Source organism: Hemiscyllium ocellatum, chromosome 20 (genome assembly GCF_020745735.1).
Source record: "Hemiscyllium ocellatum isolate sHemOce1 chromosome 20, sHemOce1.pat.X.cur, whole genome shotgun sequence".
Classification (NCBI taxonomy): Eukaryota; Metazoa; Chordata; class Chondrichthyes; order Orectolobiformes; family Hemiscylliidae; genus Hemiscyllium; species Hemiscyllium ocellatum.
Window position 1 is genome coordinate 25,191,743 of NC_083420.1, and position 16,790 is coordinate 25,208,532.

Sequence of the window (16,790 nt, forward strand, 5' to 3'; positions counted from 1 at the left end):
TTCATCCATGAGTATTTTGAATACTGATTAATGGAGCAGTTCAATGGTCTCCTCTTCCTGTTTCTTACCAGCTCCTTCATCTAAGAATGTATAATTTGGATAAGCAGGGGACTCGAATGTAGCACTATCACTCTTAAAATGCACAATTCCACCCTTCATGTGTATACAAGTTGAACTGTTTAGAAGGTTTTTGGGACCTCTGAGCAAGCAGTGCTTAAGGCAGTTGCAACTACTTGATCATGAAGTTCGAGTTTCTAGCTCATTGAAGTTTCCAATAAGTTCATGAAACAGCTCACGTCGTTGAATCTTACAATCTGAAGGTGGCCATTTGGTCCATTGTGTCTGTGATAACTCTCTCGAAAGAGAGTCCTATTTGTTCTCCATTGTCTTATACTCTCTCTTCAAATATTTATACAGTTTTGTTTTGAAAATTACTGCTGAATCTGCTTGTACCTCCCCTTCAAACAATAATTTCCTGATCATCTTGATTTGCTACTTTGAAACATAAGTTCTCCCCTGCTGAGTTATGGCTCTTTTGCTAATTTAAGTAGAATATACCATCCACTTTAGTCAGGGAGTTCAGTTAGTGAACACTCAATGTTTGAGTTCATCATGGTGCCAGGAAGATGTATCTACTTGCTTGCAGACATAGTATAACTTGAGCTTGGTATCTTTTTCTTTATAAGTTTCTTTCTAGATTCCTTTGAGATATTTCTGTTTTATTATTTATTTTACGCTTTTCATAAGGTTTCTTCATAAGGTACTTTTGCTCACAGCTGGTGGGCTTTGGATGATCCGACTCATCAAATACTTGATATTCAAATAGGGGAGACCAAAGTTTTGGTTAGATATTTTCATCATAAGTCTTACTCGAGTTTTATTTGATTAGAAAATCAAGAATCAGAATATTGCTTCTGCCTTTGCCATAAATACTTTGAAAAAAATTGAGTCACTACATCAGCCAAGGCCCTTGCATGCAACCTGAAGGTTGTCTACATGTTTATGTACTTTCCAAATAACAGTTCCAACTTCGTGGTTTTATTCATATTAGATGGTTTTGTCTTAGTGATTTGTGCACGTAAATGGTTACTTACCTTCAATGACAATTTTCGTTGAATGCTACTTTGTTAGTTATTCTGTCACTTTCTGTAAGAAAGAAGAGTCAATTAGCTAATTTTACTCGAATAAACGTATTTTTTAAAGTTACATGGGAAAGGTACCTCTCAAGTCATTGTAGAAATTAACCTATTAATGACTGTTTCCAATTTTTTTTTGGAGTATTCTAAGTACAAGGAAACTGTACTTTGGCTGGCATGTTGAAGCAAAATTGAATATTGTGTATAGGACTAGAAAATATTATGGGTTGGTTGTGTGGATAGGGAAGCATGCAGGTGTAGTCTGTCATGTAAGCACCACTAACGCTGGAGGCAAAATGTAATGTATTGGTTTCTAAATCAGAATCCGTTTTCTTTTTATTGCCTTTCTACAGAACCATTTCAAAAGATCAGTTTGAAAAGAAGAAAAATGATACATTGGATCCTGAGCCGTAAGTATCCTCAATATCCATTAGTCCCAGTCACTTGAATTGGAATTTTGTACTACCCTGGAGTGGAATGGCAAATGGAGATGCATAAAATGTAATAATATGCCAGAGCCTGCCCCACAATTATTTTACCCATAACGGGGGAGTCGTTCGGTGACCCTCTTACTCATGAGTTGATTGAGACTCCAGAGTCAGGGCCTGGAATCAGAGCTCAAAAACTGTGGTCTGGTCAGGGGCCAAGGAATTAAGGGCTACAGGGAGAATGCTGGTAAGTGGAGTTGAAATGCCCATCAGCCATGATTGAATGGTGGAGTGAACTCGATGGGCCGAATGGCCTTACTTCCACTCCTATGTCTTATGGTCAGACATGCTGCATGTGGGGTCCGTTCCAGCACCTAAGATTTATGACAGTGACCCTGCTTAAGACAACTGCTCAATAGCTCAGAGGAGCTAGGTTGAAATCCGATCTCTAGACTGCATAGTAGGAGCTACTTCATGTGTCCATGGGAGAATCCCCCAATCTCACAGCAACAAGATGTTGGGTTCCCCTTTCAGTCTGGCTTCTGCTGTTGAATAGCTTCATAAGTAACTAATGCAGTCCTAGCAGCAATCACTGCTCATGGGACAAGAGAGTTGCCAGTTGTTTGGGAAGCAACAGAACAAAGGGGTTTACTGAGCCATTACAGCAAGTTTAATATTTAGCGAGGAGCAAAAGTGCCAAAGAGAACAAAATAGACCTGCTCAAGAGACCTATCAGCTGCTGCCCCCTCCTGTGACCCAGACTAAATCAAGATGAGGGAGAGAACGTGAATGTGAAATAAAGACAGAGCAGTTTGAGCAAGCACTGGCGCTGACATCATTGTACATAGAACACGCTGACATCAGCGCATGTGTAACCAAACCTGGACATGAGGACTTTTGCAACCAGTTGAGGTCATTGGCCCTTATCGATGGGAGTTGGCAGCTATTTTAGCATTCGGAGTAGTTACGCCACACCAATTAATCAGACTTAGTAGCTTTTCTGATTTCTTGTTCTAGTTAAATATTCTTCCAAGACTGCTAACAAATTATCTCAATTTTAATTGTTGGGGTGGTCTGTGATTGTTTTGTCCCATCTTGTAATAATGAAACAGATTTGTAATAGGTTATTTGTAGAACTATTTTATTACTCTAAAATTTAATCATTTGGTACAGTTAGCAACTTTGATTAATATCATTACAATTGCAATATTGGGAGCCTGACACTTTCTTTTCTCATTTTAGCTTTGTTGAATGTAAAGAATGTGCTCGCAAAATGCATCAAATCTGCGTTCTTCATAATGAAACTATCTGGCCTTCAGGGTAGGTGGTATTGTTGAGTCATTAGCTGACCTAGTTGATTTTTTGGTTAAAAGGTTTCTGATTTCCCAAATTCCATCATCTCATTAGGTTTGACTCTTTCTTTAAGTAGTTTGGGTATACTCAACTCCAGTCCCTCCAGGAACCTATTCCTGTTGTTGACCACCCTGTTGAATGAATCTTTTCTGACAGCTGTCTTTACATATCTGAAAATGTTTAGCTTTTACTTCCGTCTATTAAGTATTCCGAGCCTATGTATTATTTTTTGATGCAATCTCCCTTTGTAAGACTGAAGAATCCTAAGTTGCCATTTCTGTAACTTTTGACATGAGTTCTTGTTCTAATAACCTGAGCCAGAATTAACCACTTGCATTGTGTTAATCAGAGCTGCACATGGTCTTAGTGACAGTCCAGGAACACACTTGCAGAACTTAACATGATCTAGGGATGGTCAACTCTGTTGACTTGCTAGCATAAAACATCTAAATTGCTTTGCTTTTGTCTGCTGACAGTCTTCAGATACAATGAATGACAAATGACAAGTCACAAAATAACCTCTATCTGTGAGGTTTATCTTTTATTTATGACTGGGATTATTAAATATATAAGATTCTAAGGAGGCTTGATAGGATACACACTGAGAGGATTGGGTAGAATTTGTAAGAAGCGTCCAGGAGTGTTTTCTAGAGCAGTATGTCAATAGTCTGACAAGGGCAGGGGTCATATTGGACCTGGTATTGGGGAACGAGCCAGGACAGATGGTAGAAGTTGCGGTGGGGGATTTCCTTGGGAACAGTGACCACAATTCTGTAAGTTTTTAGAATACTTATAAGACCACTCTAATCTTTATCTAAGGGAAGTGTACTAAACTGGGCCAAAGCCAATTATATCAAAATTAGACGGGAGCTCGGAAATATGGATTGGACACAGCTATTTGAAGGGAAGTCCACATTTGCGATGTGGAAGGCTTTCAAAGATGGTGCAGGACAGGCATGTCCCATTGAAGGCAATGGATAGGAAGGGCAAGATTCGTGAATGACAGGAGAAATTGTACTCCTAGCCAAGAGGAAAAGGGGAGCGTACGTAAGGTCTAGGCAGTTAAGAACAGAACAGGCCCTGAAGGAATATTGGAAAAGTAGGAAACGTCTTAAACGAGGAATCAAGCGGTTTAAAAAGGGTCATGAAATAGCTTTAGCAAGCAGAATTAAAGAGAATCCCAAAGCATTTTATTCTTATATAAGAAGCAATCGGGTAACTAGCAAAAGGATTGGTCCACTAAAGGATAATGAAGGAAGGCTGTGTGTCGAACCTGAGAGAATGGGTAAGATTCTGAATTATTGCTTTGCATCAGTGTCCACTGTGGAGAGGAACATGATGAATCTTGAAATTAGACATAGAAGTTTGATTAGTCTGGATCATGTTGGCGTAAGTAGGGAAGATGTGTTGGGTAGGCTAGAGGTTATTAAGGTGGACAAATCCCCAGGACCGGATGGGATCTATCCCAGATAGCTAAGGGAGGCGAGCCGTGACAGATATCTTTGTGGCATCCTTAAATACAGGTGAGGTGCTGGAGGACTGGAAGATTTCTCATGTTGTCCCCCTCAACAAAAAGGGTAGTAGGGATATCCTGGGTAATTACAGACCAGTGAGCCTGACGTCGGTGGTGGGAAGTTGCTGGAGAGGATACAGAGGGATAGGATCTATTTATATTTAGAAAAGAATGGGCTTTTTAGTGATAGGCAACATGGTTTTGTGCAGGGGAGATCGTGCCATACCAACTTAATAGAGTTCTTCGAGGAAGTGGCCAAGTTGATGTCATATACATGGACTTTAGTAAGGCATTTGATAAGGTTCCCCATGGTAGACTAATGGAGAAAGTGAAGTCACATCGTGTGCAAGGTGTTCTAGCTAGGTGGATAAAGAACTGGTTGAGCAACAGGAGACAGAGAGTAGTAGTTGAAGGGAGCTTCTCAAAATGGAGAAAGGTGGCCCGTGGTGTTCCACACGGGTCGGTGTTGGGGCCACTGTTGTTTGTAATATACATAAATGATCTGAAAGAGGGCACTGTTGGTATGATCAGCAAGTTTGCTGGTGACGCGAAGATTGGTCGAGTAGCAGAAAGCATAGAGGAATGCTAAAGAATACAGGAAGATCTAGATAGGCTGGAGAGTTGGGCAGAAAAGTGGCAGATGGATTTCAATCCAAACAAATGTGAAGTGATGCATTTAGGCAAGTCTAATTCTAGAGCGATTTATACAGTGAACGGAAGAGCCTTGGGAAAAGTTGATGGGAAGAAAGATCTGGGACTGCAGGTCCATTGTACCCTGAAGGTTGCTGCACAGGTGGATAGAGTGGTCAAGAAGGGATATAGTATGCTTGCCTTCATTGGTCGGGGTAGTGAGTATAAGAGCTGGCAAGTCATGTTAAAATTGTACAGGACGTTGGTTCGTCCGCATTTGGAATACTGTGTACAGTTCTGGTCACCACATTGCCAAAAGGATGTGGACATTTTGCAGAGGGTGCAGAGAAGGTTTATGAGGATGTTGCCTGGTATGGAAGGTGCTAGCTATGAAGAGAGGTTGAGTAGGTTAGGTTTATTTTCATTTGAAACAAGAAGATTGAGGGGGGAACCTGATTGAGGTTTACAAAATCATGAAGGGTATAGACAGGGTGGATAGAGACAAGCTTTTTCCCGGGGTGAAGGATCCCATAATGAGAGGTCACGTTTTCAAGGTGAGACGTAGAAAGTTTAAGGGGGATACACATGGCAGGTAGTTCACACAGAGGGTGGTGGACATCTGGAAAGCGTTGCCAGCAGAATTGGTAGAGGCAGGCACGATGGATTCATTTAAGATGCGTCTGGACAGATGCATGAGTAGATGGGAAGCAGAGGGATACAGATGCTTAGGAATTGACCGAAAGGTTTAGACCGTACATTTGGATCGGCTCAGTCTTGGAGGGCCAAAGGGCCTGTTCCTGGGCTATACATTTTCTCTGTTCTAGTATTTAGGGGCAGCATGATAGCTCAGTGGTTAGCACTGCTGCCTCACAGCAGCAGGGACCCTGGTTTGATTCCAGCTTCAGGCATCTGTCTGTGTGGAGTTCGCACATTTTCCCTTGCATAGGTTTCCTCTGGGTGCTTTGGTTTCCTCCTGCAATTCGAAGATGTGCAGGTTAGGTGGATTGGCCATGGGAAATGCAAGGCTACAGGGATAGGGTGGGGGTGGGAAGTTCTTTGGATGGTCTGTGTGGACTTGATAGCCCAGCAGCCTGCTTTCACACTAGGGATTCTGAGAATCTGAGAATATTGACCACTCCCACAACGGTCATCTAGAACTTGAGCGCAGCTTCAAGGTAAGGAATCTCCTACTTAAGTCTGAGATGAAGGGAAATTTCTGAAGATTTAATCATTGGAATATATTCAAAGCTGAGTTAAATTGATTTCCAGAGTAATAAGGGACAGGGAAGAAAGTGGGTTAAGGTTGAAATCAGTTCAGCAATATTTTGTTTAATGGCTGATCAAGCTTAGAGGCTATATGGCCTGCTCTTTCTTTAATTTCTCATGGACATATGGATTCCATGTGCTTTGTGTGCCGGGAATGGAGAAACTTTTGGAAGAGCTGAAAATGTGTTGCTGGAAAAGCGCAGCAGGTCAGGCAGCATCCAAGGAGCAGGAGAATCCACATTTCGGGCATAAGCCCTTCTTCAGGAAGAAGGGCTCATGCCGAAATGTCGATTCTCCTGCTCCTTGGATGATGCCTGACCTGCTGCGCTTTTCCAGCAACACATTTTCAGCTCTGATCTCCAGCATCTGCAGTCCTCACTTTCTCCTAGGAAACTTGTGGAAGAGCCCACTAGGGCATAGACAGTTCTGCATTTGGTAATGAGGCAGACTTATTTAGGGAGTTTAAGGTGAAGGAAGCCTTGGGGGGGCAGTGACTATAATATGATAGTCCCTGTGGATTGAAAGGGAGAAGGTTGAATCAGATGTAACACTCTTACAACTGAATAAAGGTAACTACAAAGACACGAGGACAGTATAAAAGCAAAAGAAAAAGCATACAATGTGGTGAAGAAAAGTGGGAATCTAGAGGATTGAGAAGCCTTTTTGAAAACCAGAAGAGGGTAGCTTAACACTGGCATGGAAGAGGGAGGGAGGGGGAGCTGAAACATGTTGATAAGCTACTTAGTAAATAAAAGAAGATTGCGCAAGTCTTTTTTAGATATATAAAAGGTAAGAGAGGGGAAGAGTGGACATCGGACCATTGGAAAATAAGGCTGGAGAAGTAGTAATGGGAGCAAAAGAATTGGCAGAGGAGCTGATTAGGCATTTTGCAGTTTGTGTAATGGAAGACACCAACAGCATACCAAAACTTCAAGGAACTCAGGAAGCAGAGGGTGATGTAATGGTAATCCTGAAGAGAAAGTGCTGAGGAAGTTGAAAGTCTGAAAATAGATAAATCATCGGAACAGGTGGAGTACATCCCAGAGTTCTGAAGGAGATAGCTGAGGAGTTTGTAGAGCCATTAGTGATGATCTTTCCAGAATCACTAGAGTCAGAGAAGCTCCCAGAGGACTGGAGAATGGCTAATGTAACATCTCTGTTTAAGAAGGGATGGAGACAGAAGAGACACTATAGGCCAGTTAACCTTACCTAGGTCATTGGTAAGATTTTAGAGTCCATTATTAAGGGTGAGATTGTGAAGCACTTGAAAGTGCATAGTAAAATCAGGCTGATTCAACACAGCTTTGTCAAGGGGAGGTCATACCTGACATATGTGTTCAAATTTTTTGAAGTGATAACAAGCAAGTTAGACAAAGGAGAGCCACTACATGTGATCTATTTGGATTTCCAAAGGCCTTTGACACAGTGTTACACAGGAGGTTGCTAAATAAGATAAGAGCCCATAAAATAAGATAAAGCGCAAGCTGCTTGCATGGATAGAGATTGGCTGGCAGAAGGCAGAGAGGTGATAAAGGGGTGTTTTTCAGAATGGCAGCCAGTGACAAGTGGAATTCCACAGTGATCAGTTTTGGGAGTCCTAGTTCAGAATTTTCTTAAGATTAACATATCGGTTCACTTGGCATTGAGGAAGGCAAATGCAATTCATTTCAGATGGGTACAGTACAAGAGCAGAGATGGACTGCTGAGGCATTATAAGATTCTAATCAAACCACATTTGAAATATTGCGAGCAGTTTTGGGCCTGGTATCTAAGCAAGGATGTGCTGGTGATGGAGGGAGTCGAAGGAGATTTACAAGAATGATTTAGTGGGTCAAGGGCTTGTTATGGTTGGTGATTTTAACTTGTCCCATATTGACTGAGACTCCGTTAGTGCCAAGGGTTTGGATGGGGAGCAGTTTGTTAGGTGTGTCCAGGATGGGTTTTTTTTTTAAACAGTTTGTGGATAGTCCAATGAGGGAGGGGCCTATCCTGGACCTGGTATTGGGAAATGAGCCCTGGCTAGGTGATCAAAGTTGCAGTTAGGAGCATTTTTGGAGTAGTGACCACACTTCCTTAAATGTTTAGATCTTTATTGATAAGGACATGAATGGACCTTCAATGAAGGTATTAAATTGGGAGAAAGCCAACTATAATTGAATTAGGCGAGAATTGGAGAATGTGGATTGGGAGTAGCTGTTTGTGGCTAATCCCACATCTGAGTCCTTTAAGACCAGTTGATTAGAGTGCAGGACAGGCATGTTCCTGTGAAAATGAAGGACAGGATTGGCAGGATTCGGGAACCTGGGATGACAGGAAATTATCAGTTTAGTTATAAAAAAGGAAGCATATCTCAGGTCTAGGCAACTAAAAATAGATCAAGTCCTTGAAGAATATAAAGCAAGTATAGGAAGGAGTTCAAATGGGGAGTAAGGAGGGCTAAAACAGGTCATGAAATGTCATTGGCCATCAGGTTAAGAAGAATCCCACAACACTTTATACTTGTATTAGGAGCAAGAGGGTAGTTAGGGAAAGAGTAGGCCCACTCAAGGCAAAAGGAGAGAGATTGTGAGTGGAACCAGAGGAAATTGGTGAGATCCTTAATGAATACATTATATCAGTATTCATTGAAGAGAGGGACATGAGAGATGTTGAGGTTTGGGAAAGATGTGTAAATACTCTGTGGTGGTGTCGTTGGTGTCTTGAAATGCGTTAAGGTAGACAAGTCCCACAGCCAAATGGAATCTATCGTGGGATACTGAGAGTGCCAAGGGAGAAAATAGCTAAGGGCTCAACAGATATTTTTGCATCCTCTTTGGCATTAGGCAAGATTCCAGAGGACTAGAGAATGGCCAATGCTGTTCCTTTGTTTAAGAAGGGAAACCTCTAGAGATAATCCAGGTAATTATATGCCAATGAGCCTGACATCAGTGGTGTGGAAGCTGTTGGAAGAGATGCTGAGATGCAGGATTTATTCACACTTGGAAGCGGGTGGATTTGTTAGTGATAGGCAGCATGAGTTTGTATGGGGAAGGTCATGAATCACAAACTTGATTAAGTTTTTTGAGGATGTGACAAGAATGATTGATGAGGGAAAGGCAATGGATGTTGTCTACATGGACTTTAGTAAGGCGTTTGATAAAGTACTTCCTGGCAGGCTGGTACAAAAGGTGGAGTCTCAAGGTGTCCAGGGTGTGATGGCTGGATGGATACAAAACTGAAGACACAGAAGTGGTAGACAGGTGCTTTTCAGATTGGAGATAAATAACTAGGTATGGGTCCTTTTTATAGTTTTGCAATATGTGTAAGTGATGCGGAGGAAAGTTTAAGTGGTTTACTTAAAAAGTTGCAGATGACACCAAAATTGGTGAAGTTGCAATTTGTCAGAGGTTACAGACGTTGTCAGAGGTTACAGCAGATTATAGATAAATTATGGATTTGGACAGAGAAATGGTAGATGGAGTTTAATCTGGACGAATGCTAAATGATGAATTTTGGAAGCTGAAATTCAGGTGTGAATTATACAATAAATGGCAGAACCTTTTAGGAGTATTGATATTCAGATTTGGGTGTGCAGGTCCACAGATTCCTGAAAGGAGCAACACTCCTGGATATGGTAGTCAAGAAGGCATACAGTGCACTTGTCTTCATTGGCTGGGGCATCGACCGTATAAGTTGGCAAATTATGTTACAGTTGTATAAAACATTAGTTAGGCTACATTTAGAATATTGCATGCAGTTCTGGTTACAATATGGATGCTTTGGAGAGGGTGCAGAGAACGTTTACCAGGGTGTTGCCTTGAGAGTTTTCGAATGACTAGAGGTTGTATCAACTCTGAATGTTCACACTGGAGAGATGGAGGCTGAGGGGCAACCTCATAGAGATTTACAAAATTATGAGAGACATTTACCATAGCCTTGGAGAGGGAAAAGAGCAGTTACCGAGGGAAGATTTTTAATTGGGGAAAAGGAAATTTATGATGCTATGAGACAGAAATTGGGAAGTACAGACTGGGAGTAATTGTTCCACAGAAAGAGCATAGCAGAAATGTAGAGACTATTTAAGGAGCAGTTGTTGCGAGTGATGCACGGATTTGTTCCTCTGAGACAGGTAAGAAGAGGTAAGATTAAGGAACCTTGGATGATGAGAAAAGAGGAGCAGGATAGACATAGACAGGATGCAGAGCTGGGCTGAGAAATGGCAGATGGAGTTCAACCTGTGGAGGAACAGAGGGTTCTAGGTGTGCAAGTACATAGATCCCTCAAAGTTGTCACCCAAGTGAATAGGGTTGTTAAGAAAGCATATGGTGTTTTGGCTTTCATAAACAGGGGGATCGGGTTTAAGAGCTGCGAGGTTTTGCTACAGCTGTACAAGTCCCTGGTGAGACCACACTTTTGTTCAGTTCTGGTCGCACTACTATAGGAAAGATACAGAGGCTTTGGAGAGGTTGCAAAGAAGGTTTATCAGGATGTTGCTTGGACTGAAGGGCTTGCCTTATGAAGAAAGGTTGAATAAGCTCGGACCTTTTTCTCTGGAGAGAAGAAGGAAGCAAGGAGACCTGATCGAGGTGTACAAGGTAATGAGTGGAATAGATCACGTCTATAGCCAGAGACTTTTTCCCCAGGCCAGGATTGACTAGTTCAAGGAGTCATAGTTTGAAGATATTAGGAGGAAGGTTTAAAGGAGACGTCAGAGGTAGGTTCTTTCTGCAGAGAGTTGTGAATGCATGGAATGTGTTGCCAGCTGTGGTGGTGGGAGCAGAGTCATTAGGGACATTTAAGTGACTGCTGGACATGCACATGGAACACAGTGATTTGGGGTGGGGGGAAAGGGCGTAGATTAAGTTGTTATATTTTACATCAGGATTAAACCTTGGCACAACATCGTGGGCCAAAGGGCCTGTTCTGTGCTGTACTTTTCTATATTCTATGTTCTGTATTGAAGGATGGATAGTCAGAATTTTTCCCAGGGTGGAAAGGTTAACTACAGGAGGGCACAGGTTCATGGTGAGAAGGAGAAACTTTAGGGGAGATATGCAGGGAAAATTTGAGTGCGGTGGGTGCCTGGAATGCACTATAGGTGGAGGTGTTGGAAGCAGGCACGTTAGCAACATTCAAGGTGTATCTTGATAGACACATGAATGGGAGGCGAACAGAGGGATAGAAACCATGTGTGGACAATAATTAACAGGTCTAAATAAGGAACAGGAATTGGCACAGGCTTGATGGGCTGAATTCCTGTTCCAGTGCTGTTTTGTTCTTTGTTCGTATTAGGAGCAGTTGAAGACTCTGGGTCTGTACTCATTGGCGGTTAGAAGTATATGGGGGATCTCATTGAAACTTCCAGAATACTGAGAGACCTGGATAGACTGGATGTTGAAAGATATTTTCATTAGTGGGTGAGACTAGGAATGAGGACACAGCCTTAGAGTGAAGGAACACCCCTTTAGAACTGAAATGAAAGGAATTTCTTCAGCCAAAGGATGTTACATCTGTGGAACTTATTGCCACAGAAGGCTGTAAAGGCCAATTCATTGAGTGCATTTAAGACTGAGCTAGATAGATTCTTGATTGGTGAAAGCATTAAGGGTTATGGAGAGAAGGCAGGAGAATGGGGTTGAGTAACATAGCAACCATAATCTGGTGGAGCAGATTTAGTGGGACTAATTCTGCTGCTGTATCTTGTGGTCTAATTTAAGATGTGTATTTGTGTATCCCATAATGGAATGTGTGGTTGCCTCATTGAATATCCCTACCAATGTCATAATGCAGAGCGCAGTGGTGAGGGATGGCATGATGCCTAGTCTTCATTCTCTATACTTTTATTTACAGAGCGATACAGTCCACACTTTTAACAAACTCATACATATGTACACACATTGAGTCCCCAATTAATACCTGTCACATGATTATATTTCGATCAGGAGTGTTCAATGTAATGAAAATTTCTTTTAAACCTTTCTCCTTTACAACCACACTAAGGTTTCTTCATTTTAATAATGTTCTAGCTTTTTTTAAAACCAATTAAAAAGGTACGACTTTCTAACATTTCTCCATTTGTGACTCAAAGTAAGTTGTATGTTTTACCATGTGTCTCCTTGTAGTCCAGGTCAGTTTGGGACATAATCTCCATAAGTAGTCTTGCTGGTGAAGCAATTTCTCACCCATTCCTCCCTCCACTCCCCCACACGTATGAAACTGTTTTACCTGGTGATGGCTAATTTTGTTTCTATGCCTCCTCAGTCACTAAGCTTCTTGTCAGTCATTATCCACAGTTCCAGGCAATTAGTAATGCAAGGATCGCAAAGCCACACTGAAATTGTTTTGTAATATTCAAGAAACTCTTGTAAGCTGTTTCTACTCTGCGTACTTGCTGTGTTAATCAATTCCATAAAACTGTTGAGACAGTCAACACCAGTCTCAGGCTCATTTGGTAAGGCAGCTTAGGGAAGGGCTTTAATTTGGGGCCCAATATGTGAATTTCTCTTTTACTACCTCTGTATCTATCACTCTGTACTTTTGCTGGATTCTTAATGTTATCCTTTTTTTTTTCTAACTGACCCAATATTTCCTAATAAGATCTTAAGTATGAATAAATAAATTGATTAGTGTAGTGCACATAATTGTTTTGTAGAAAACTAGTTTATTTAAAGATTTAGTTTTTGTCTTTTAGATGATAACTACTTGCAGAACTTAACCATGTAAGCATTTTGTATGCAAACTTCTGTTTTTGGTTTTAAATTTCTTTCTACAGCTTTGTTTGTGACAATTGCTTGAAAAAAGCTGGTAAAACCAGGAAAGAGAACAAATTCAGCTCTAAAAGTAAGTATTCATATCCTTTTTAATCCTTTTAATAGGGAACTGGTGTCACCAACATTTAATTGGCAGCGAAAATGATTTGTTTAGAACTTTCAAATCTTCAAAAGTACTTACTATTCAAAATGAAAATGCTCCTGCTCATTAGATTCCATTTTTGCCTTTCATCATCTTTGTATTCTGAAGAGTCGATAAATGGAAACATTAAGAGTCTTCGAGCAAAATCTGTATATGACTTTGTTGGGTAAATGTTAGAGTACGTTTTATTGACAGGCTGAAACAAATTGAAACGAAGATTTAAAAAGGGTTGAAAAATGGACCGTTTAAGTTGTAATAAAAGCTTAGGAAAGTTCTCCTTACAGTTATACATTGCACTGATGAGACTGCATCTGGAGTACTTTGTTCAATATTGGTCACCTTTCCTAAGGATGGATATCATTGTATTGACCAGTTCAGAGAAAGTTTGCCATACTAGTGCTAATGGTTAGGTTGTCTTTTTAGGAAACATTAGACAGACTAAGTTTGTATCACATGGAGTTTAGAAGAGTAATATATGACCTGTTTGAAGCATTTGTCATCCTGAGGGGACTTGACAGGACAAATTTGGAATAAATGTTTACTCCTGTGGGAGAATCTAAAAGTGGGGTCATCGTTTAAAAGCACAGTCGCCCATTTTAAACAGATGAGATGAGCTTTTTTTTAATCTCTGAGGGGCATGAGTATGAAATTCCATTTCAGAAAAGGCAGTGAAATTAGTCTTTGAATATTTTTAAGGCAGAGGTGGATAAACTTTTGGTAAGCAAGAAAGTGAAGGGCTTTCATATGTAGGTGAGAATGTGGATTTGTGATTACAGTCAGATCAACCAGGATCTTATTAAATGGGTGGAGCTGGTTCAAGGGGTTAAAACCTACTCGTGTTCCAGGTTGTATGGAAAGGAGACAATTTCCCTCCTTTCCTAAATGTTAAAATACAGGCAATGCCATTGAAAATCATGAAGCGGTAGTTTAGTTTCCTGTTTCAAGTGAGTTAGCTATGGCTCAGTTGATAGCATACTAACCTCTGAATCATCATGTTCCAGGTTCATGCCCTCCTAGAGGGCTTGAAAAATCAGCAATGACATTTCACTGAATTACTGACTGCACAGACTGGTGTTGTGATTTGAAGGAGATGTTAAAACAAGGCTATATTTGTCTGCTTGAGTGGATGTTAAAATTTGGATCCGTACATGAATAGGAAAGTTTAGGAGAGATAGGGACCAGAAGCAGGCAGGTGAGAGTAGTTTAGTTTGGATTATGTTCAGGTGGACTGGTTGGACCAAATAGTCTGTTCTGTGCTGTTTGACTCTATGACTACATTGTCACTCTAGTCCCACTATGCTACTAATCACAACATAAAATAATACTTTTTCCAATTACCAGTATGATCAATTTTATTGATTAGTGGGTTTTCTTGAAGACAAAAGGATTGGATATTTTGAAGTCTGTTGCTTTGATGTTGACACTTCTGTTTATTCATTCATGGGATGAGGGCATCACTGGCAAGGCAAGCATTTATTGACCATCCCTAATTGCACGGAGAGTAATTAAGAGTCAACCACAATGCTGTGGGTCTGGAGAAAGCACATTAGTGATCCAGATGGGTTTTCCTGACAATGAGCCTTGGGTTTTGGTAGCATTAAACCTTGTTTCCAGATTTTTTTTCATTATTGAATTCAAATTTCACCATCAACCATGGAAAGATTTGAATCCAGGTTTCCAGAACATTATCTGGGCCTCTGGATTAGCAGTCCAGCGATAATACCACTAGGCCATTGCCTCCCCTGAATGTAGATATGTCACTGATCATGCATGCTGACAGGTTGCTCAGGAAATACATTCCTCAGATTTTTTAATCACTATTTTAGAAGAACAAATAGATTTTACCCTAAATCTTTTTTCAGAAATGGAAGAGATCATCTAAGCAGTTTCTTCACTGCATGCTTCAGTTAGTTCTTAGCAAGCTCCCACTTACGCAACTGGTTCTTAGGCTGTCTGGACCTTAGCAGGCCTCCTCCAATCCAGCTTGATCTTAGCAGAATTGTTTCTAATTGACTCAGAAAAATAAAAACTTGTCCAAGTAGTCACTGTTCAAAACAACCTCAGCAAACTGGGTTGGTACTACAGATGCTGATGAAGGGCTTTCCCTGAAACATCTATTTTCCTGCTCCTCGGATGCTGCCTGACCTGCTGTGCTTCCAGCACCACTCTAATCTAGACTCTACAGCAAGTGAAGCAGTTATTACTCGCATGATTTTTTTTAGATTAAGTGACCTCTTTAAAGTGAGCCATTTTAAGTATGTCTATAAAGCTTTAAGTAAGTTCCCATTTCCACAGTTCTTCAAATCATAAATCTTTCAAACAATATTCAATATAAAACATCTTCATAAGACCTCCACTCTTGGAAAAATGAAATTCTGTTTTTCAGTGCATTTCGCGGGAAAATTATACTTTAAAATTAAGCCATTCACACACACTTTTTATATGTAACCTGTGTGATTATCTCTGATGCTTACATACCTCTAATGAGATTGCATTCTTGACAAAGCATTGGCCAGTCCATTGTTTTTCCTTGTATTAAGAATATTCTTTAAAAGATAAGATTGGAAAAGCATTTCTGTCAAAATAGTCTGACATTTTCACTTTTACATTTTTCCACAATGGCTTTGAGGTTATAATCAATATGTGCCAATGTCTTTCTGTAACTATGGCAGGTATATACTTCAAAATGTTTAAGAACCAGTAGCAGGATTTCTTTTCAAGTCTGTTTAGTTTTCCAGAAAAGTATCCTGACTTCTCTATGCTTAGCCCATTTCCTTATAATAGAATGCACTCACTCCCAATCACTAGCATCAATTGATTTTGTGTAGCCAGCATGGATTAATACTATTTTCAACTTCTGAAAAGATGCTTGGTACTCCCTTGACTTTCTTTTCGGGAAAATTTGTCAGTGGAGCAGCTTTAATGCTGAAATTTACAATAAAACCCTCACACACCCAAAAACCAGGATGGCACAGTGGCTTAGTGGTGAGCACTGCTGCCTCACAGCACCAGGGACCCAGGTTCAATTCCAGCTCAGGCTAATGTCTGTGTGGAGTTTGCACATTCTCCCTGTGTCTGCATGGGTTTCCTCTGGATGCTCTGATTTCCTCCCACATCACAAAGATGTGCTGGTTAGGTGAATTGACCATGCCAAATTGCCATCATGCTCAGGGATGTGTAGGTTAGCTGCATCATTCAGGGGGAATGGGTCAGGGTGGGTTACTGTTCAGAGGGTTGGTGTGGACTTGTTGGGCTGAAGGGCCTATTTCCATTGTCAGGATTCTAATTCTAAAAATCCTCCATTTAGCTAAAGAATCAGGGAACTCCATTAATGTTTGTACTTGGTATTCTTTGCAGCAGTTGTCTTTGCTCAATGATACATCCTGTGTAAGTTTCTCATACTTCTGTAAGTTCACTGTGACAAGGTTTATCACCAAATCAGCCAATTGTAATTTTCTAAACAAAACTTCTAATTGTTCCAAGGTGCCTTCGACATGACACTGAATATGTCATTGAGATAAACTGTTCCATGAGGAACACTGTCTACCACTTGCTCGATCAGTCTGTGGAAAG

The 16,790-nt window shown here is 40.7% G+C and overlaps 1 protein-coding gene across 6 annotated transcripts in view; it reads left to right on the top strand.

Annotated features, from left to right (window-relative positions):
• The window catches only part of crebbpb (CREB binding protein b), a 212,181-nt gene that overhangs the window by 147,878 nt on the left and 47,513 nt on the right, over positions 1–16,790 (top strand). For all 6 annotated transcript variants that reach the window (XM_060840649.1, XM_060840651.1, XM_060840650.1 and 3 more), the window contains exons 21-23: positions 1,490–1,546; positions 2,807–2,884; positions 13,078–13,145. In XM_060840649.1, coding sequence (XP_060696632.1) covers positions 1,490–1,546; positions 2,807–2,884; positions 13,078–13,145 — 203 coding nt within the window. The remainder of the gene's footprint in view (positions 1–1,489; positions 1,547–2,806; positions 2,885–13,077; positions 13,146–16,790) is intronic.